At 47.9% G+C, this 21,475-nt stretch overlaps 1 protein-coding gene across 1 annotated transcript in view; it reads left to right on the top strand.

Annotated features, from left to right (window-relative positions):
- The window catches only part of LOC147666472 (complement C4-like), a 188,568-nt gene extending 167,309 nt beyond the window's left edge, over positions 1-21,259 (top strand). The window contains exons 9-10 of the mRNA XM_086949063.1: positions 8,176-8,308; positions 20,968-21,259. Of these exons, the coding sequence (XP_086805189.1) occupies positions 8,176-8,308; positions 20,968-21,109 (275 nt within the window). The 3' untranslated portion in view covers positions 21,110-21,259. The remainder of the gene's footprint in view (positions 1-8,175; positions 8,309-20,967) is intronic.
- The last annotated feature ends 216 nt before the right edge of the window (positions 21,260-21,475 follow it).

The following is a 21,475-nucleotide window of genomic DNA, read 5'->3' on the forward strand; positions in this document are numbered from 1 at the left end:
GAGCCTACGTGTGAGGAGGCACGTACGCATGAGTAAGTGGCTGGCTCGTCAAAAGGAAAAGGCGGCGGCCATCTTGCGTGAGGGAGATCTATGGTCTGCGTCAGCACTGAAGGCAGTAGAGGCTGAGTTAGCCCACAATGGGAGATACATCAATAAAATATGTCATGCTGGCAAAAGACATATAACCCCCACCTTTAAAATCCCAACCACCGCTTTCCAAATGCTATGCTGGTCGTAATGCTGGAATCACACATGTTGCAATGGACAAACAATAGAGCACTGTGCTTTGCAAAGGATAAATAATACAATGTGTAACGATACACCCCGGTACAATGGGAGAAATATTACAATGCGTACCGCTACAATAATGTACTGCTCAGTGAAGGAATAATGCATGCGTCACACCTCAATCACCTACTTTGAAATGAAGAAATAATGTAATGCGCACCTCTACAATAATGTACTTTGCAATGAAGGAATAATGCATAGCTACAATCATGTACTTTGCAATGAAGGAATAATGCCATGCAGGCCACTACAATCCTGTACTTTGCAATGGAGAAATAGTGCAATGCGTAGCCCTACAATTGTGTACTTTGTTATGCAGAAATAATGTCAGGGGTCATAAGACAGTCTGGCTATTCGTTAGCAGCAATATTGGCATTGTGTATTACGACAAACAGCCTCTTCGATAACAGTTGCCCCCCCCCCCCCTCATTTCAAAAATGACATAAAGTGCAGCTTCTCACTCGGGCCCCAGTACTGCCACTCCTTTGGTCAGTACTGCAAAGGCTCACTTCGCCAGAAGGAATGAGGGGCCGAGAGAGTGTCCCTCCGTGCTCGCACCCCGCCCAGGTAGTGATCCACGTTACCTGGGGGCGCAACCCCACTCTCCTCTCCTCCTTCGGCAAACTGGGCCTTACGTGCAGAACTTTATCAAGGGAGCTCAGCTCCTCTGGGGCTGCTGTTCCGGGCCTCAACTGTGAGGAAGGTCTCAGGCGTCCATAGAGCACACTTACCCCATGCCTCTGAGATTACGTTACTCTGGTTGCAAGTTCACCACAGCACCCACCGGGTCTCCTCTGGCACGAAGCCACACACACAATGTTGATGGGACTTCACGTCGACTCCGAGTGGACGTTCACCAGGCACTCCTTCCTGCAGTCTCAGTTGGCACCAAGACACGCAAACTGTGCTGCAGAAACTCACTTTCTTCTGGTACACACAATGTTCAGCCGATCACCTCCACAGTTCCAGGTTGCACCAAAGCACGCACACTGCTTCACTGAAACTTACTCCAACTCCGGTGCCCCGATATCCTCTGTCTCAACGTCGCTTGCGATGTAGATCTTTGCCTTGACGCCGATCTTGAATGCGTATGCCCCAGCGTTGATTGTCTGGATGGAGACCTGCATCTCGACGTCGACCCCGATCTTCTATCCTTCGACGGAGTACTGCGTCTCAACGTCGACTGCTGCGCCAGTGGAGGACTGTGTCTCGACGTCGAAGAAGATGACTTACGTCTTGGCGTCGATGATCTGTGTCTTGACATCGATCGTCGCTGAAGAGTCGACGGCGGAGGATCTTCTCACGAGGCCAGACGCTGATCCAAGGCAGACGGAGACTTGGTCTTGGAAGTTTAAGAGCGGCGCTCCTGCGCCTGGTCCCTTGACGACGATCCCACCGCCGCAACCTTCGACGTCGAGCCTGACGCCGAAGGAGAACATACGGGATCTTGCTCCTCGACGTCGAACGCGCCCTTTTCTTGGTCCTTTTGAGAGCCCATAAAGCCTGATTCTCTCCCTGTCTTTGAGAGATCTTTTAGACAGCTTCCTGCAGTGTAGACAGGAGGTAGGAGAGTGAGAATACGGAAGATAGAGAATACACAAGTCATGTGTGTCTGTCTTGGCCTTCTTCTTGCCACAGGCAAGGCAAGGGTCGAATAAAGAAGGCATTTTTGATAGAAAAAAGGTACTCCTGCCACAAAAAATGGGTTAACCTGTACTCAAGTGTCACAAGACTTTGAGGGAAGTCAAGAAAACCCCAAACAATCTGAGAATTTTTGACAGAAAAGCCAAAAAGTTGAGCCCTGTGAATCCAGGGTCCTCCTGACAGAAGGAGCCGGAAAGAACAACTGACCAAACTGTCACCCCTGAGGCATGATGGGAAGCTGGGGGTGATGGCTGCCTTAAAGGCACGGTGCCAGTTTTTTGTGGTTGTAAATGCTTTCATTTTCCATGCTGTGGTTTACAATGCAGCCTATAGGCTAACAATGTCTACTTATTTGCAAGTCTTTTTCTTTGCGCTTTGTGAGTGTGTTACTCATTAAAAAAAGAGTTCAAGTGCTACTTGCCCTCTTGTGTTTTTATGTATTGGCAAAGAGTTTTTATGTGTGCAATTACATTGTTTAGCCTCCATTTGGGGGCTGCATTGGTATGGGAAAAAGTGATATATGTATGTATGTATATATATATATATATATATATATATATATATATATATATATATATATATATGTGTGTGTGTGTGTGTGTGTGTGTGTGTGTATATATGTATATAAATATATATATACACACATATATATATATATATATATATATATATATATATATATATATATATATATATATGTAGAGCTTGCAGCAACAAAATCCTTTTTCACAAAGACACCGCACTCCTCTTGAAGCTTCCATTTCTCTTTATTTGACCTGTTGTCTTCTTCCACCTACGCGTTTCGAACTGAAACGGTTCCTGGTCACGGTAGAAAACATTAGTCCATTCTTTCTTTTTAGTATTTATACAAAGTCACCATTCATGCTAGTAACAATGCATTATGGGCTGTGTAGTTACTTGGTGAAGCTGGCTATTGCAAAGCCAATCCATGTGTCTTTCCTCTTTTGAGATCAGTTGATTATTTTACTTCCACTAGAGTTATGTATAGCAACCAAAAATGTTTTATTGGCGCTCATGAACGTGAGAAAGTACATGGGATAGTCATTAATATGGCCATCCTTAATGCAATTAGTTGCGGTTACTGTTTGTCAGGCTTTGTCTTCCGATCTCTTCAGAATTGTGCCGATGCTATTAAGGGTTCCACCTCTTGACGGCCCCAGAGTCTGAAGTGATATACACAGACTACCAGGATAATCAAGCGAGGGAAGGAAAGGAAGGGGACAGCAGGGAGGGAAACCTGAAATGACAACAACAGATATTCAAGACACAATAAATAGAGACCCGCGTTTTAAACATTCAGCTATCTCATTTCCCTAGTACACTGCTTAGAACCCCCTCTTCCTACCTGTAAAGGAAAATACGATTGACTTCTCTATATGGAGAGGTTAAGGGTGGAACCAGGACTTTGGCTGACTAAGAGAGGGAAACAAGAAGAAAGGGTTTTGAGCAGAACGTACAAAGCTATTATGCAATTGGATAGACTCTGTACTGTAACATACCTTAGACAAAGCTTCTCTTTGCGTAGCCAAACCCACTGACAGTTCCCCCATAGATCCTCTCTCCTATATAGACAAAATAAATTAAGATGCGTGGAAAAACATGTTATAACAGCAAACAAGCTAATGCCGCTTAACGTAGTCTGCCTTCACTGGATGTTGTGTGCCAGGATAGAGTCCCACCTCTCAGTGGGTCAAACAAGGTAGGGTTATGCTTTCAAATGCCACTAGAAATGGCCACTAGCCCGGAATTCCACATATTGCTCTTAGTTCAGCACAGTTCTGCTCTTAACCCCAGAGCCAACAATGTACCGCTCCATAGGAGCCGAGTTTCTCCCTGCAAGGGTCGTCGGAAATGAGCGACCCGACCAACGGGGAAAATACACAGGAGGTAACAAGACTTGAGACCAGGACTCGATAGCAACGAGTTCAAGACTGGCTCAAACACACAGTAACAGGATAAGACCGTAAAGCCCTTCACGAGGTTTGCATCCAATTCCGAAGTGGGATGTAATCCAAGATACGAAGAATATAAATCAGAACGGCCTTACCGGCACATCGCTGGTCCGAACGTGACCTCAGTTGTAGAATTATCGGCAGCGCCTTTCTTCCTGCACCGGCTTTTACTTCCGGGCATGCGCGAGCGTAGTGGCGTCATGCGTAACGCGATGCTCGCGCGTGCTGGGCGTGAAAGGAAATAAAGTTCTTTCAGCAGCGAGCAGGCAGCGCCTTCCGAGGACAACGGAATATGACAGTACATCCCCCTTCACAAGGGGCGCTGACCAGCAGCAGGCCGGTTCGGATGTAACCGGTGGAACCTGTCCACCAAACGAGGCCCATGCACCGCTCCAGCCGGTTCCCATGAGTCCTCCTCAGGGCCATAGCCCTTCCAGGCCAACAGGTACTGCAACCTTCCCCTCACCATCCTGGAGTCCAGAACCTCCTTCACCTCGTACTCACGGTCTTGCAGGACCCATATAGGAAGAGGAGCCCGTTTCACCGGGCATTGAGAGGGTTTTAGCAGTGACACATGGAACACCGGGTGGATTCTGAAGTGTCCGGGTAGGCGCACTCTCACAGCCACAGGGTTGATGTGCTTCACAACACGATGAGGACCAATGAACCTCGGGTTGAATACACTGTACTTACTGAACGTAATATGTTTTGTAGACACCCAAACACAGTCACCTTTCTTGTACAAAGGACCAGGCCTACGATGCTTGTCAGCCTGCTTCTTATACCTGGCTTTGGCATTCACCAGATTATTCTGTGTGACAAGGAGGATCTTGCGGACACGCAATAATTGTTCCTTAACTTTAGGTAGCTTGACATTGGCACCAGGGAGTAACAGAGGATTAAACCTAGGGCGGTGCCCATAGGAACAGAAAAAGGGGAGTATGCCTTGTGGAGGAATGTTGTGTGCTGTTGTAAGCAATCTCCGCCACCCACAGCCAGTCTACCCACGATTCAGTGTTACCCTGAACATAACAGCGTAAATACTGCTTAAGGGTCCGGTTTAGCCTCTCTGTTTGCCCGTCTATCTTGGGGTGGAAACTAGTGGATAGCGAGGATTTTATTTTAAGCTCAGACACCAGGTTTTCCAGAAGCGGGCGGTGAACTGAGCCCCCCTGTCCGAAACAATGACCCTGGGAAGGCCATGTAAGCATACAATGTGTATCATTAACAGGTGTGCCAATTGCCCCGCGGTGGGGACCTGGTTGCAGGCAATAAAGTGTCCCATTTTGGTGAGGTAATCCACTACCACGATTATTGCTGTTTTCCCTTGGCCTTTGGGAAGACCGACTATGAAGTCGACTGAAAAGCTTTCCCACAGGTTTTCGGGTGTAGGCAAAGGCTGCAACAGACCTTGGGGTTGCTGTCGATCAGATTTCATCCGAGCACAAGTGACACACTCCTGCACCCATTGTTTCATGTCCGGACGGATAGAAGTCCACCAGAATTGTCTCAACGCCTTTTCCAATGTCTTTGCGTATCCAATGTGACCGGCGCTGGGTGCGTCGTGACACCAGGAAAAAACGGTTTTCCGTAGGGCCCTGGTAGGTACCAACACCTGTGGCCCATTCAACGGTATTCCTTGCTCCATCTTCCATTCCTTATGATGACGAAGCCAAGTCCTCCATACACATGTTCTCGCACCTGCTCTCACCCCCATCACGAAGTCCCCTGTTTGCACAGCACACACAACTTTGGCAGGTTCAATAATAGCTCGGTTCGGGGTTATGGTGTGCATGACTGGATTCTCCTGAAAAAGAAGAAAGAGAAGAGAGAAAAAAGGGAGGAGAGAGGGAACGATAGAGAGATTCTCGAGACCTTGTGCATTTATGAATCATAAAGATGAATCTTTTCTAAGGCAACGTTGATGCAATTGCAGTCTCTCACTATACATTTTTCAATAGTTCATTTCAGATTAATATACCAAATTTACAGATGAACATGCATCTCTTCATCTCTGTTGAGTCCCCTTGGAGTTCTGGTCTTGAAGCGTATTTTTAATTTGGACTCCAGGCGTCTCAGTTTCTGAATGTGATTACCTCCTCATTCCTACTCATTGATAATTGCAATCCCTGAGTACTTGATATCTTGCCAGGTTTTGTTAGTGTGGGTTCGTAAGTGTTTTGCTATGGCGTAGCTGTGACCGTTGTTTTGGATTGCTCGTATATGTTCTAATATCCTCTTTTTTAAGGGACATATTGTTGAGCCGATGTATCGTTTGCCACAGCAGCATTTACCACAAACTGAGATTCACAAGTGATTTTATCCTGAACTTCAAAGCTTCTTCCTTTTTGGTCTTTATTTAATGGTCTTAAGATTTTTGCCCACTTTGCAGGCTTTACTGACCAGACATTTTGTGAAGCCTTTCTGTCGTTTGTCCAGCCATGTTTCAACTTTTGCGTTCTTGAAGTGGCTATTGACCAGTGTATCTTGAATAGATGGTGCTTTTCTGTAGGAACTTAATGGTCTTTCTCCAATTGGACAACCAATATCAGGATCTTTCTTGAGCACACTCCAATATTTTGTCAAGGTTTTTCGAATTTTTAAGCTTTCTTTGGAGTACGTTAAGATTATTCGAGGTTTGTCATCATCCTCTATTTTCTCCTCCTTTTTGTTCTTCACAATCAGAGTGTCAGCTCTAGGTTTTGATCTAGCTCTTAGTTCTCCTCGTGTGATGTCGCTCTGTCTGTATCCACGTTTGGTGAAACGAGTCTTAATTTCTGCGAATTTTTCCTCCATCTCACCTTGCTCAGAGCAATTTCTTTTCATTCGCAGAAATTCACCGTATGGAATACTTTGTTTGAGCGACTGTGGATGAAAACTAGTGCCATTGAGGACACTGTTGGTTGAGTTTTTTTTACGAAAAACTGTTGTTTCTAGCTTGTTATTCCTGATGTATACTTTGGTATCCAAGAAGTCTATTTCCTTCTTTTGTATTTTTTACGTAAATTGAAGTCCAACTTCATTTTGGTTCAGAATCGCTATGTACTCAATATGTTTTTGCTACGGACCCTTCCATAACAGGAAAAGGTCGTCAATGAATCGCAGCCATAATACCACATCCGTGGTGTATTGCTCATTTTCTTCTCTCCAAGCTATGTGCTTCTCCCACCATCCCATGGTGAGATTAGCATAGCTTGGAGAGAAGGAAACTCCCATGGCGCATCCACATTTTTGAGAATACATATGCTTATTGAATAAGAAGATGTTGTTTGTTAGACAGAGTTTCATAATGTCTAATAGCATGGTGGTATGTTGTAGCTCTCTTATGGGTCTTTGTTTCAGAAAGTATGTTATGAGTTTTAATCCTACGTCATGATTAATAGACGTGTGTAAGGATACAACGTCAATTGTAGCTAATAAATATTCAGGCTGCCATTCTGTTTCCATTAGGATTCTTAAAAAATCTCCTGTGTCTTTAATAAAAGAACTTAGTGTTGAGACAATAGGTGCCAAAAAGTGATCAACATATGAGGCCATGTTTTCCTAGAGGGAGCCACAGCTGGAGATGATGGGGCGGGCAGGTGGTTTGTACAGTCTTATGTATTTTTGGCAAGAAATACATTGTTGGTGTTACCGGGTGAGATACAATTAGACATTTTTTCTCATCCTGGCTCAGCAGTCCTTTGTCATGCCAATCAGATATTAACTTACGTGCATCTCTAGTCATATCCGCAATGGGATTAGTTTTTAGCAAAGTGTAGTTGTTTGAGTCACTTAGCTGTCGATTTGCCTCTTCCACATAATCATTCTTGTCTAGGATGACAATGTTGCCCCCCTTGTCAGCTGGTTTAATTTCTATTGCATTATTGTTCTTGAGGGCTAACAATGCGTTCTTTGATTGATAAGTTTTCTTGCTTGGTTGATTTTGTATTTTCCATTACACATTTTGCTTAAAACATATATGTAGAGCTGTACATATATGTTTTCCATATATAATTTTGTATTATTTCCGGGGTCCCTGCACATGGGCGGGAATATTCAGTGCTTATGACTTTGATGAGGATACCTTTGGAAGAGAACTAGGATTACAGGTAAGTAATTTATCCTTCTGTATCCTTTTTAATACGCACAAAGCTGGATAGGACATCTGGTATACTTCCTTTTATATGAATCAAATATTCAAAAAAGGTATTTTTGAATGCAAACTAATGAACATTCCATTATCCATTTTCTCTTTCTCTCTTTACACTGCCTTCTCACCATTGTACAGCCAAAGATGAAAAGATTAAAGCGGGAAATTTCAGAAATTTCATTAAGCGCAAATCCTGCCGGATGGAGCTGAAAATCGGAAAGGAGTACCTTCTGATGGGACAGGATGGGGACACCAACGACACTGAGGGAGAGTGAGTAACAGCTTAGATACACACCCCCTTCTCTCAGTCTCTCCTTTCTCGAATGTCTTAATCCATGGAAATAATTTAGTGTATGAAGTCATTACAGGTTAGCTGTAATATAACTATCAGGATGATAATAGCATTTGTGGTTAGAAAAGGTACAACACATCTTTACAGCGTGTCTTCACATTATCCTTGCCTGAAGCAAATCCATAAATCAAAAGGTAATACCCAGAAGTAGCTCATTACCTCTTCATGCTATTTCATGCTATTACTTCCAGATTGAGTGCCATAGCGAATACATATTAGAAGATTAAAGTTACTGGAACACAATATTTACAGAACAGGGTTGTTTAAGTGTCAGTTAGGTGCAAAAAGAACAAGTTACTTACCTTTGGTAACGCTTTTTCTGGTAGATACAGTATCTGCCTGTGGATTCCTCACCTTGTGAATATCCCGTTGCGTCAGCAACATTAGAAAATTCTTTTTGTAGCTTCGCGCCGACGTGGACGACGTCAAAGAGGCACGACTGATTTCACCGACACCATAATAGGCCCACGCTTGCGTGATGACATCAGTTCCGCCCTTTTTTCTGTGCCTTCGAGGCACACGGACGGACCGACAACAGTAGATATATATACAGTATAAAATAGTCAAGATAACACACACAGTGTAAAGACAATGCAGTAATTCAAGTAGGATAAAACACTACTTCTGAGAATAACATATATAAATTAAAACAATACCATTAACTAAGGTATAGAAGAGTGGACAACGGGGAGGCGGGTGGGCATGTGAGGAATCCAAAGGCAGATACTGTATCTACCAGAAAAAGCGTTACCGAAGGTAAGTAACTTGTTCTTCTGATAGATACATCTGCCAGTGGATTCCTCACCTTGTGAATTGAGTCCCACAGCAGTCCCCACTCCCGGAGAAGGGTGTACACTCTCCTATACCAGAAAGTCCTGGAGGACAGAACGCGCAAAGTGGCCGTCCCTCCTCACTTCAGAATCCAAGCAGTAATGCTTCGCGAAAGTGTGGAGGGAGGCCCAAGTTGCCGCCCTACAAATGTCCTCTACGGGTACACCCCTAGACAAAGCAGATGTTGAAGACTTTGCTCCAGTAGAGTGAGCCCTTATACCCTCTGGAGGTTACTTGCCCGTCAGGGAGTAGCATATCTTGATACATAGTATGATCCATCTTGAAAGTGTGCGCTTGTGCAACGCTTTTTCTTTCTTGCAGCCAGCAAATCCAACAAAGAGCTGGTCATTCACTCTGAACTCTTTAGTTCTGTCCAGGTAGAAGCTCACCACCCTTTTAGGGTCCAAGCGATGAAGTCTCTCCTCCTCCTTCGAAGGGTGAGGGGGAGGATAAAAGGTAGGAAGGGTAATAGACTGTCCTAGATGGAAGGGAGTCACCACCTTAGGCAGAAAAGCAGCCCTGGTCCTAAGATCCATTCGTTCAGCATGAATGGTCAAAAATGGGGGCTTCGAACTAAGAGCTTGAAGCTCACTTACCCTCCTTGCCGAGGTAATTGCAACCAGGAAGATCGTCTTAAAAGACAAACGTCTCAAGGGACACTTGTGCAAAGGTTCGAAAGGTGAACCCATCAGGAAAGTAAGCACTAGATTTAAGTCCCATTGAGGCACAATAAAGGGAGTAGGAGGAAATTTATTTGTAAGGCCCTTCAAACATCTTAAAACCACAGGAGATCTGAACAATGACGGCTGATCCGGCAAACAGAGAAATGCTGACAAAGCCGAAAGATAACCCTTGACTGTGGCAACAGCAAACTCTTGCTGCGCCAAAGAAAGAGCAAATTGTAGTATATTAGATAAACAAGCCTTCAAAGGGTCAACAGATTTCTCTCCACACCAAGTGACAAACTTAGACCATCTGTATGAATAGATAGATTTGATGGAGTCACGCCTGGCCAATAAAATGAAATCCACCACATCATGTGGGAGGGAAAAGGAATTCAGGTTGTCCCGTTCAATCTCCAGGCATGAAGGTGTAAGGTCTGGAAGTGGGGGTGTAGAACCTGCCCCTCCATCTGAGAGAGGAGATGTGCCCTGAAAGGGAGACTGAGCGGCGGGCACGAGGAGAGGTGGAGAAGATCTGTGTACCACACCCTTCTTGGCCAATCCGGGGCGATCAATATTACAAGTGCCCGGTCTTGGTGAATCTTCCTCAGAACCCGAGGAATCAAGGGTATGGGAGGAAACGCATAAAGGAGTCGTGAGCCCCAACTCAACTGAAACGCGTCCCCTAAGGCTCCCTGCATCGGATACTGGAGACTGCAGAATGACGGGCAGTGAGCATTCTCGTGAGTGGCGAATAGGTCCACCCGAGAAGTTCCCCACGTCTGAAAAACGTAACGAACTACCTCCGGATGAAGCCTCCACTCGTGGTCGGCAGAGAACTGCAGACTGAGACTGTCTGCACGAACGTTCAGAACTCCGGCCAAATGATTTGCCATCAGACAAATCTGAGGGTCCTGAACCCAGGACCAAAGACGCAGAGCCTTTCTGCAGAGAAACTGCGACCCTACTCCTCCCTGTTTGTTGACATCCCACATCGCGGTGGTGTTGTCCGTCAGGACTTGAACTGACCGACCGCGAAGGGAAGGGAGGAAGGCTTTGAGTGCTAAATGTATCGCCCGCAATTCCAGAAGGTTGATGTGAAGTAACCTTTCCTCTTGAGACCAAAGACCCTTTACCTCCAGATCCCCCAGATGAGCACACCACCCTAGAGTAGATGCATCCGTTATCACGGTGGCCACCGATGGAGGCTTTCCTTGAGACAGATTGCCTTCCACTCCCCACCAAGTCAGATCCGCTGCAGTTTCTCTGGAGATCCTCACAGACTCCCTGAGATCTCCGTTGTGTTGATACCACTGCCTGCGGAGGCACCACTGGAGTGCCCTCATGTGCCAGCGTGCATTGTTGACCAGCAGAATGCAGGAAGCCATCAGACCGAGCAGGCGAAGGACCTTCAGGACTGGAACGACCGCTTCATGTAAAAAAAAGGAATCCACTCCTGTATGTTGCTAATCCTTTGAGGAGGAGGAAATGCACGACACACAGTTGTATCCAGTACCGCACCTATGAACAGGTTGCACTGGGAGGGCACAAAGTGAGATTTGGGCACATTTATCGAAAACCCCAACCTGTACAATAACTGAGTTGTCACTTGCTGATGATGGAGCACCTTCCCTGGAGATTCTTCTTTGATCAGCCAATCGTACGGATACGGGAATACCGGTATCCCCGATCTTCTGAGATGTGCTGCTACCACAGCCATCACCTTGGTGAAAACTCGAGGTGCAGTAGTAAGACCAAACGGTAGAACCACAAACTGGTAATGTTGCGATCCTACCGTAAAACGGAGATTCTTCCTGTGTGATTGCAGGATAGGGATGTGAAAAATGCATCCTGCAAGTCTATTGACACCATCCAGTCTTCTTCCATCAGCGCCTGTAAGAACCTGTGCAAGGGTGAGCATCTTGAACTTCTCCTGTTTCATGTAAAGGTTCAAGATCCTGAGATCCAGGATTGGACGAAGTCTGCCATCCTTCTTGGGTATCAGGAAATACCGGGAGTAGCACCCTGACCCCTTTCCTGCTCTGGAACCATCTCTATCACACCCTTTCTTAACAGTGTCTGGACTTCCTCCTGCTGGAGTAATAGGTGTTACTCCATGCAAAATCCTTGGCAAGGAGGGTAATTCGGAGGGAATTCCCGAAAGGGAAGAGCATACCCATTTTCTACGAGATTGAGAACCCAAAGATCTGATGTAACCGATTCCCAATCCCGTAGAAAATAGGTAAGCTGGCCGCCTACAGGACCCGCATGATCCAGAATGGCGGATCTAGGGCTGCTTTTCTGTGGCTGGGGGGTTGGAAGAGGTGGAGGAGGAGGAGGCTTGACATCCTCGAGGACGAGCTCTTTGTTTACCCCTGTATGACTTATACAGCGGATTTTGCTGTTGCTGCTGCTGCTGTTGAACTTGACGGTAGGGACGAAAAGAAGAACGTCCAAAACCTCTATACCTTTTAGTTGATGAACCTCTGGTATGCAGCCCCAAAGATTTGGCAGGAGCCCTACTGTCCTTAAATCTTTCCAACGCTGCATCAGCTTTTTTACCAAATAGTCCAACACCATCAAAAGGCAAATCCAACAACGCAGCCTGAACATCCGCAGAAAAGTCAGATGACTTCAGCCAGGCAGCCCTTCTAGAGGCAACAGCAGTTCCCATGATGCGAGCAACTGAATCAGCAATGTCTAGCTCACTCTGAATCACTTGGCGAGCAGCCGCCTGTACATCGGCCAATACCTCATTAAAATCCTTACGAGCCAACAGCCGTAATGAGTCCATCAGGGCATGTATATATCTCCCCAAAAGGCAAGTGGCATCGGTCGATTTTAAAGCCATACTTGCTGAAGAGAAAGACTTCTTCGCAGTCTGATCCGGTTTCTTGGATTCCTTATCCCCAGGCACTTGAGGGAATGCACCCACTGTCTTTTTTGAACAGGCTGCCTGAACAACCAGACTTTCAGGCAAAGGATACGAGGATAAGAATTCAGGGTCCCCAGGTGCAGCTCTATACCTCCTTGCAACACTTTTAGCCACTGCAGGAGCTGTAAGAGGCTTCTCCAAACCTTCAAAATAGGTTAAGTTAATGCTTCATTAAAGGGAAGCAACGGTTCGATAACAGAACTTGGGAAATGGAGGACCTCAGTCAAGAGATTGGATTTATATTCCACTGTAGGCAAAGTTAAATTTAAAAGTTCCGCAGCCTTCCTCATGACCATGTGGTATGGTGTAACCTCCTTTGAAGGGGCATCAGACACAGATGACAGCTCCCAATCAGGAGAAAGCTCCAAACCACTGGCTTCCCCTAGTTCTTCAAAACAGTCCTCCTGAAGCTCACCTTCTTCCATCTCAGCCTCAGCTTCTCTATATCTTTGCTCCTCTATAAGGCGCTGAGCACCCCTTTGGATCTCTTTCAACAGCCTCACCGTTGGATCCGTGAACGACTCTGACGGAGCCGGTATCGACGTCGAGATCGAATCCGAAGGCCCAGGGTTCCATTCTCGAGGTCGACTCGGAGCCGGCGACGGCGGTATCGGCGACGACGACCTCGGCGGCGCTGAGTAATGCCAAGGCGGCGTCAGAGCCGGCATAAATGGCATAACGGGAGCTGGAGCATAGGAGTGGGGAACTCCTAAATTATACGCCAGAGGACCCATGGGACCCGAAGGTGCACCAGAGAGGTACAATGCTCTGGAATAGACTCCATACATAGCGTTTAAAAACGCAGTAGGGTCTTGACCTGGAGCTGGGAAAGATGGGTAAGAACCCACCGACTGACCCTTCAGAGGTTCCAGATTCGCCTCCTCTTCCACAGGTGGCTATGTCATAGACATTGAGCCCTCTTTTAAAGGGACCTCTTCATCCTCCCGAGCCGGAGACGGCGCCTGAGATGGATTCGAAACCGGAGCCGGAGATTGAACCTGCGACTTCAAAGGCGAAGCCTCACCTTCTGGATCCAAGACCTTTGGTGATGGAGACACTACATCCTTTCCATGTTTCCTCTTAGGCGACTTCGGTCTCGAGTCTGAATCCTTACCGGAGTGATGTCGAGATCCATGCCTTCGCTTCTTATGCTTCTTTTTCGATTTCGAAGCATGATCGGATGATGTGACCTCAAAGGCGACGCCGTGCGGGATTTTGACCTCGACCTCGACTTTGACCTCGCCCTTCTCGAACGCGATCTCGAAGTCTTCTTTTCTTTTCTTTCTCTCAACTTCGCCACCAGAAGTTTAGTTTCCCTCTCACAAAGTGCCTTCGGGTTCATCTTCTTACACGAAGAACAGCCTTCGACATTATGGTCCGAACTCAGGCACCAGATACAATCCTCGAGCGGGTCCGTGATCTACATCATTTTGCCGCACTCTCCACATGGCTTGAACACGGTCTTCTTAGTCGACATCTTCAGAGAGACAAAGAAGCAAGAAAACAGAGAAAAACAGTAACAAAGTTACCAACAGCTACAGAAATTCCCCAAAACTGTTAGTGTCGATGACGCGGAAAAAAGGGAACTGATGTCATCACGCCGGCGTGGGCCTATTATGGTGTCGGTAACGTCAGCGGAGTCGCGCGTGATGTCGTCCACGTCGGCGCGAAGCTACAAAAAGAATTTCTGAATGTTGCTGACGCAAGGGGATATTCACAAGGTGAGGAATCCACTGGCAGATGTATCTATCAGAAATTTTGGATTGGATTGGTGTATTTAAATTTGAAATCCTGATTTCACAGAATCAGGGTTTGTGCATTTTCCCAAACACAAATGTAGGTGTGTAGGGAGAGTAAATGGGAGTTTTGGGATGCCCATGAAAACTCCGGAGAACACCAACATGTTTAGATAATTGTTGTCACCCACAAATGTTTACCATCAAGACTCCCACTCTAGAGGCACACAGAAAACTTCTATATGAGTCACGGTCCTTCCTTTTGTGATAGGGATTGGAAGCCTTGAGGCCTTTTACCTGGCACTGATTCCTGGTGTCTCTAATGAGAGAAGAAACTCTTCTCTGCATCTTGCTATGTGTCTCTGAAAACATGCAAACATCACCAGCTCACCTTACAGAGGACCTTGCCGTAATTTCACAGGTGCAGACATCCCTGGATCATACTCACAGAGAAAGCACTGACAGAAGAAATACTGCATTTTGGCCCAGATGTACTAACACTTTGCTCCAGGTTTGCATCACAAAAGTGGCATCAACCAGTTGAAAGTGTTGAATTAGGATTTACTTTCCAGCTAATATCTTGCATCATGCTGTAAAGTAGTCCTAAAGTAACACTAAGTAGCTTTATGCCCTGCTTTGTTTGGTTATATCTGAAAGAAAAACGTTAGTTATAGATTCCTTACCTTAGAATTATCCCAGGCATCAGTACCTCTGCGCGTCGGAAGGTGGCATCGGTTGGCTCCAGGTTAGTCGTTGGCATCATGTCGCCGGGATGACGTTGCGGTAGCTCCTTAGACGCTGCCCTCGCGCACAGACGTCAGTTCTTTCTTTTTCCGCGCCAGCCAGTGCAGATCTGGAGAGAGCGGTACCTCAAGTCATTTTTTGACTGAACTTTTTGAGTGACTTTTTGTTGACGTCTTTTGAGTCTACGAGTCCTGGTGCACGTAGGGATGCCCGGCTTCAAGGCTTGCGGATCCTGTTCCTGACTGATGTTGGTTACGGATTCGCACCGTGTGTGACTCTTTTGCCTGGAGCGCGACCACGATCCAAGTAGTGCTCCGACTGCTGGTCCAAGGTGCCCGAAGGCTTTGGGGGAGCGGTCCCAAAAGCTTCTTGAGCGTCGCCAGTCTGCTCCACACAGTTCAAGGTCCCAGTCGAGATGGAGGTCAAGGGACCGGTCGCAGAACCATCACCATTAGTCCAAGTCATCGACGTCTTCGCACTCAGGGTCAGGTAAGTCGAAGCACAAGAAGAAGTCGAAGAAGCATCATCGCTCTTTGACTTCTCCTCGGCGGTCGGCCAACCTGACGAGGGATGCATGTGGTGTCCCTCCCGCGGCTCCACGTGCGGATCCTGAAGAGTCGACTCCGCGTTTCCCTCCCCTCCCGGGACCCTGAGCAACTCCCGCCCAGCTTTGTACGTTCTATGATACAAGGCATGCCATCTTTGGGTGGCCCGAACCCGCTGGCGTGCCTTCAGACCCCGCGGACTCGGTTGGGGGGCCTAGGCCTTCTCCGTCGACAGCTCCGGTGCTGCAGGCCCCCCTTGGATCCAGGCCTGGATTCAGATCCTCTAACCCACTACGGCATTCGATGCTGGTCAGCCCCCCTGCCTGCGTCGACCCCGGCCTCATCCCAATGTGGATCCGGACCAGCATTGGCCGATGCCGGAGCCGGCGCTTAGAGGGGTTTTTGTGCCCCTGTTCACTCCTCTGGTCCCTTTTTCACCAGATTGGCACCCAGAGGAGGAGGAGGAGGACTGGCAGGGGTCAGGTGACCCTCTGACTGACCAGTTGGATAGTGAACAGGACTGGAGAGAGGAACTGGGGATGCCTGTGGTCGGGACACCTCCCTTGACCTTGGCATATTGTCTCCTCCTACCGCGGCTATGGAGGAGGGAGTGTCATATGTAGTGGTGTTGCGTAGCTAGGCCAAGGCTCTCAATCTCAAACTCCCTACAGTGGCAGTCGGGACTAACCTCCTGACAGAGGTGCTGCAGCCGGTTGCAAGCTCTTCCGAGCCTCTGCTTCCGTTCAATGAGGTCCTTACCGATGTCCTTTTGGCCACCTGATCCAGGCACAACACAGGGTGATTGCCCCACGTCACCGCCCGGCTCTGGGTGACTCCACTTTCCTCTCCCAACACCCCACCCCTGAGAGCTTGGTGGCCCAAGCCTCTACTCCCAAGAGCCCATTCCCTACCACTCCACCGGAAAGGGAATCCAAGAAGCTGGATCCTCTTGGAAGAAGATTTTCTCTTCCGCCAGCTTGGGACTGTGGTCGGTAAACACTGCATGTCTATTGGGCTGTTACTCCCACTCTGTGTGGGACTCGGGTGCGCAGGTGCTGCCTCAGTGTCCTGAGGAGGCATGGACAGTGCTCTCCCAGGCTATTGTCGCCAGGAGAGATGTGGCGAAGTTTACCATCCATTGTGGGCTGGATACCGCCTACTCTCTGGGCAGGACAATTTCCACGTCGGTAGCTCTTCGACGCTACGCCTGGATGAGATCAACTGGCTTTTCTGGGGATGTCCAGAATACCCTCATGGACATGCCCTTTGATGGCCGTCGCCTTTTCGGCGAGAAAGCAGACAATGCTTTAGCGCGTTTCAAGGACTCACGAGCTACGGCCAAGTCGTTGAGCTCTCCACCCGCCGTGCACAGTCTGCTTTTCGCCCCTTCGTGGATACGGAAGGGGTGTCCTGTTACGACCCGCCCAGAGGCACAGGCCGCAGCAAGTTACCCAACTTTCACGTGGCTGGGGACTTCGGAACAACTATTATGGCTCTGGGGGCCAGCGGGTGGGCCAGAACACCCCCCCCCCTCTGCAGCAGCCTCCAAACCAACCTAGTCTGACATTCAAGGCCCATCAAATGCCAATGGGCGGCAGGATTCGCAATCACCTCCCCCGCTGGTGCACCATCACGTAGGACAGGTGGGTTTTGCAGATAGTTCAAAGGGGCTACTCCCTCCCCTTCAAGGTTTCCCCTCCAGCCATGCCACCGCAATACCACCACACACCATAGAATCACATGGCCCTTCTCCAGCAGGCAGTTACGTCTCTCTTGGCTAAGGGAGCCATCGAGCGCATTACTGCCTGGAAGTAGGTTGTGGTTGTTATTACCACTACTTTCTGGTTCCCAAGAAGGACAAGGGCCTGCATCCTATCTTGGATCTCAGGAAAGTCAACTGCTTCCTCCGGAAGGAGAAGTTCAAGATGTTGCTCAGGTCTTGTCTACCCTCGACCCGGAGACTGGATGGTAGCGTTGGACTTGCAGGACGCGTATTTTCACAGCCCTGTCCTGCCGTCCCACCGGCGTTACATGGTAGGCCACGAGCATTTTCAATTTACCGTGCTCCCCTTCGGCCTTACCAGCGTCCCCTTGGGTGTTCACGAAAGTGATGGGGGTGGTCGCAGCTCATCTGCGAAGATCAGGGGTTGCAGTCTTCCCCTATCTGGACGCCTGGCTGTTGAAGGCGGGCTCGCTCCAGGAAGTCGTCTCACACCTCCAGACTATGGCCGACCTCCTGCATTCGCTGGGGTTCTCCATCAATGTGCCGAAGTAACACCGGATTCCTTCTCAGAAGTTCCTCTTCATCAGAGCTGTTCTGGACACGACGCGGTTTTGAGTCTATCCTCCTGAACAGTGAGTCCGGGATATTCAGGCTATGATTCCGATCTTTCAGTCTCTATCTTGGGTTTCTGTCAGGATGACCCTGAGGCTGCTGGGCTTCATGGCCTCGTGCATCCTGCTGGTCAATCATGCCAGGTGGCATATGCAGGCTCTGCAGTGGGACCTGAAGTTCCATTGGGTGCAGCATCATAGGAATCTGTCTGATTGCATCCAGAACTCGGAGGGCACTGCACGACAATTGCAGTGGTGGCTCAAAAATCTGGATTGGGTCAACGGCATGTCCCTCTCCCTTTGCCCAACCAGAACACACAGTGGTGACGGACGCATCCCTTCTGGTATGGGGCAGCCACATGGGAGAGGCAGAGATCAGAGGCCTCTGGTCTCCGGGGGAGACCGGGCCCCATATCAACCTTCTGGAGCTCAGGGTGATCAATCTTTAATTCAAGGCATTTCTTTCCTCTGTCTGGTGAAGAGTAGTGCAGGTGTTCACGGACAAAACCACCACCATGTGGTACTCTAACAAAAAGGGTGGGGTGGGGTCCTGGACCCTATGTCAGGAGGCCCTCCACCTCTGGACATGGCTGGAACATCAGGGCATATCCCTGGTGGTTCAACACCTGGCAGGTTCACTGAACGCCAGGGCCGACAAACTCAGCTGCAGGTGCATGATGGATACCGAATGGCGTCTTCACTCGAAGGTGGTGCAAGGTCTCCTTCGACAGTGGGGAGAGCCTTGGTTAGATATATTCGCCACAGAAGAGAATGCGCAATGTCAGCATTTCTGCACGAATTTCCAAGGCGGCGCTCTCTAGGTGACGCTTTTCGTCACAAGGGGAGTTGCTGTCTGTTGTACACCTTTTCGCCTTTACCACTTCTGCCCAGAGTGCTGAAGAAGATCAGGCGCAACTGGGCCCAAGTCATCCTTGTGGCTCCTGATTGGGCATGAAGAGTCTGGTAACCAGAGCTGCTCAACATGGCCATCGAACCTCCAACCCGTCTTCTACCTCTTCGGGTGGATCTTCTATTGTAGCAACAAGGGACAGACCTCCACTCCTCCACCCAAACCTGTCCAGGCTCCACCTCCTTGCGTGGAGATTGAGCGGTGGCCGTTAACATCATTTGACATGCCTCCCGAAGTCTGAGCTTTAATCTTGGCAGCCAGGCATTCCCTCCACTAAGACGGTATATGCCTGTCGGTGGAGCAAATTTGTGGCATGGTGCTCATCAAAGGCTGTGGATCGCCTCTCTGCCCCTCTTTCTGAGATACACTTGTTCATCCTTTCTTTGGTCCAGCAGGGCTCTGCTCTGGGCACTATCAAGGGCCATCTCTTGGTCCTCTCTGCCATCCTTCGTCTTCCAGATCAGCCTACTCTTCTTAAGTCCCCGGTTGTCAATCGTTTCTTAAAAGGTATACCTCATCTCTTTCCTCCTATTCCTTTTGTTATGCCTCAGTGGGACTTGAATCTAGTTTTAACTTATTTAATGTGCGCTCCCTTTGAGCCGCTTCACAACTGTCCTTTGAGACTTCTGATGCTTAAAACTGCATTCCTGGTTGCCATCACATCTGCCAGAAGAGTGAGTGAGCTCCAGGCTCTTTCATCTAAGCCTCCTTTCCTGTCTGTCCATCCGAACAAGGTAGTTCTCAGGACTCGTCCATCCTTCTTGCCCAAGGTTGTCACTGCCTTTCACATCGGGAAGACTATCACCTTGCCCACCTTCTTTGCTCATCCTTCGAATGAGAAAGAGAGGCTCCACCCTCTGGGCCCAAAATGTGCGCTTTCCTTTTATCTGGATCTCACTAAACAGTTCCGGGTGGATGACCAGTTCTTTGTTGGGCATGTGGGCGCCATGAAAGGTCAGGCTATCTCCCGATGGGTCGTTTTGTGTATCAAAGCCTACTATTCTCTGGCGAAGAAGGAGCTTCCAGTGGGGCTGCTCATCCATTCCACAAGGGCGATGGTAGCAACCACTGCTCTGGGACGAGACGTTTCTCTGAATGACATCTGTCAGGTAGCTACGTGGGCTTCGTTGCACACTTTTACGAAACACTACTGTCTTGACAGTCAAGTCCGGAGAGCTGGCTTCTTTGGCCATTCTGTTCTCCAGGACTTTCTGGTGTGATCTTGGTTCCCAGACCCACTTCCGGGGTTGGTATTGCTGGTATCTATTCTAAGGTAAGGAATCTATGACTAACGTGTTTCTTTCAGATGAACAAGTTACTTACCTTTGGTAACGATATATATGTGGAACTACCTGTGGTTTTTGACACAAAGACCAATGCACTAATAAGGTAGAAAGAGCTTTAAACCAAATATATATGCCTCCTTGAGGCAGGCATAATGTTGGAGAAAAGTTTTATTTTCTCCAAACCTTTCCGACTTACCATGTGGCTTGTACTGCAAAGGCCAAATACACATTTGGAAAAGACTTTGGAAAATATGTAAACTGTGTCTAAGCAGAGTATTTTGAACTGAAAGGTTATCAATCCAGTACAGAGCCCATTATAGACATCACACACTCGCAGTCTTGCACCATGACTGTGAATGGTCGTAAGTGGGCTCAGTGATGCTCCAACAAGAACACCTTTGTTGCCCTTACAATTCCTGTAAGCTTCTCCCAAGCCCTCTTCCACTCTCTGTTTCAAACCCCAACCCCTAATGCTACATCACCAGCACCCTCCCCTAATTCCTTCTTTTGTTCCAGGCACTTTAAATCTCATTATTTTCAAGTCATATTCATATTTAATGCTTCCTTTTGTCTCTCTCACGTTTGTCCCTAATAGGCTGCAGTACTTGCTTGAGTCCACCTCCTGGATCGAGGAGCTTGCGACTGAAGGGAACTGCAGAGCCTCCATCAACCGTAGCAAGTGCCGGAAGATGCAGAAGTTCATGGAGGACTATCGGAGCAATGGCTGCATGGTCTAGGGAGCCGGTGCAGGGCTCCCGGAGCGAGACCAAATAACATTTACTTCCCGGCACAAGTTGTGTCCACTACAACTCTATTTCGCTTTTTTTGAAATGTAGATTAGATCCACTTCATGCATAGACAGTTTTAATAAACAGAAGATAATTTTGCTTTTTCTGTTTCTGACATGTGTCATTTCTTGATTTTTTAAGGCAGTGTTATTTGTGTGAGAGTACATGATAGTCAGTCCTTTACTCTGGCACAGCAGAGGGTCGAAAGGAAACTCTAGAAAGAAGGCGGGCTTGGTATGATGTCAAGTAGACCTCATAAATGCAGCTAGATTGTACTTCCTCAATGTGTACATTTGTATTCATCCTTCCACTGTG

The sequence above is a fragment of the Lissotriton vulgaris genome, unplaced genomic scaffold (assembly GCF_964263255.1).
Source record: "Lissotriton vulgaris unplaced genomic scaffold, aLisVul1.2 SCAFFOLD_3169, whole genome shotgun sequence".
NCBI classification, from domain to species: Eukaryota; Metazoa; Chordata; class Amphibia; order Caudata; family Salamandridae; genus Lissotriton; species Lissotriton vulgaris.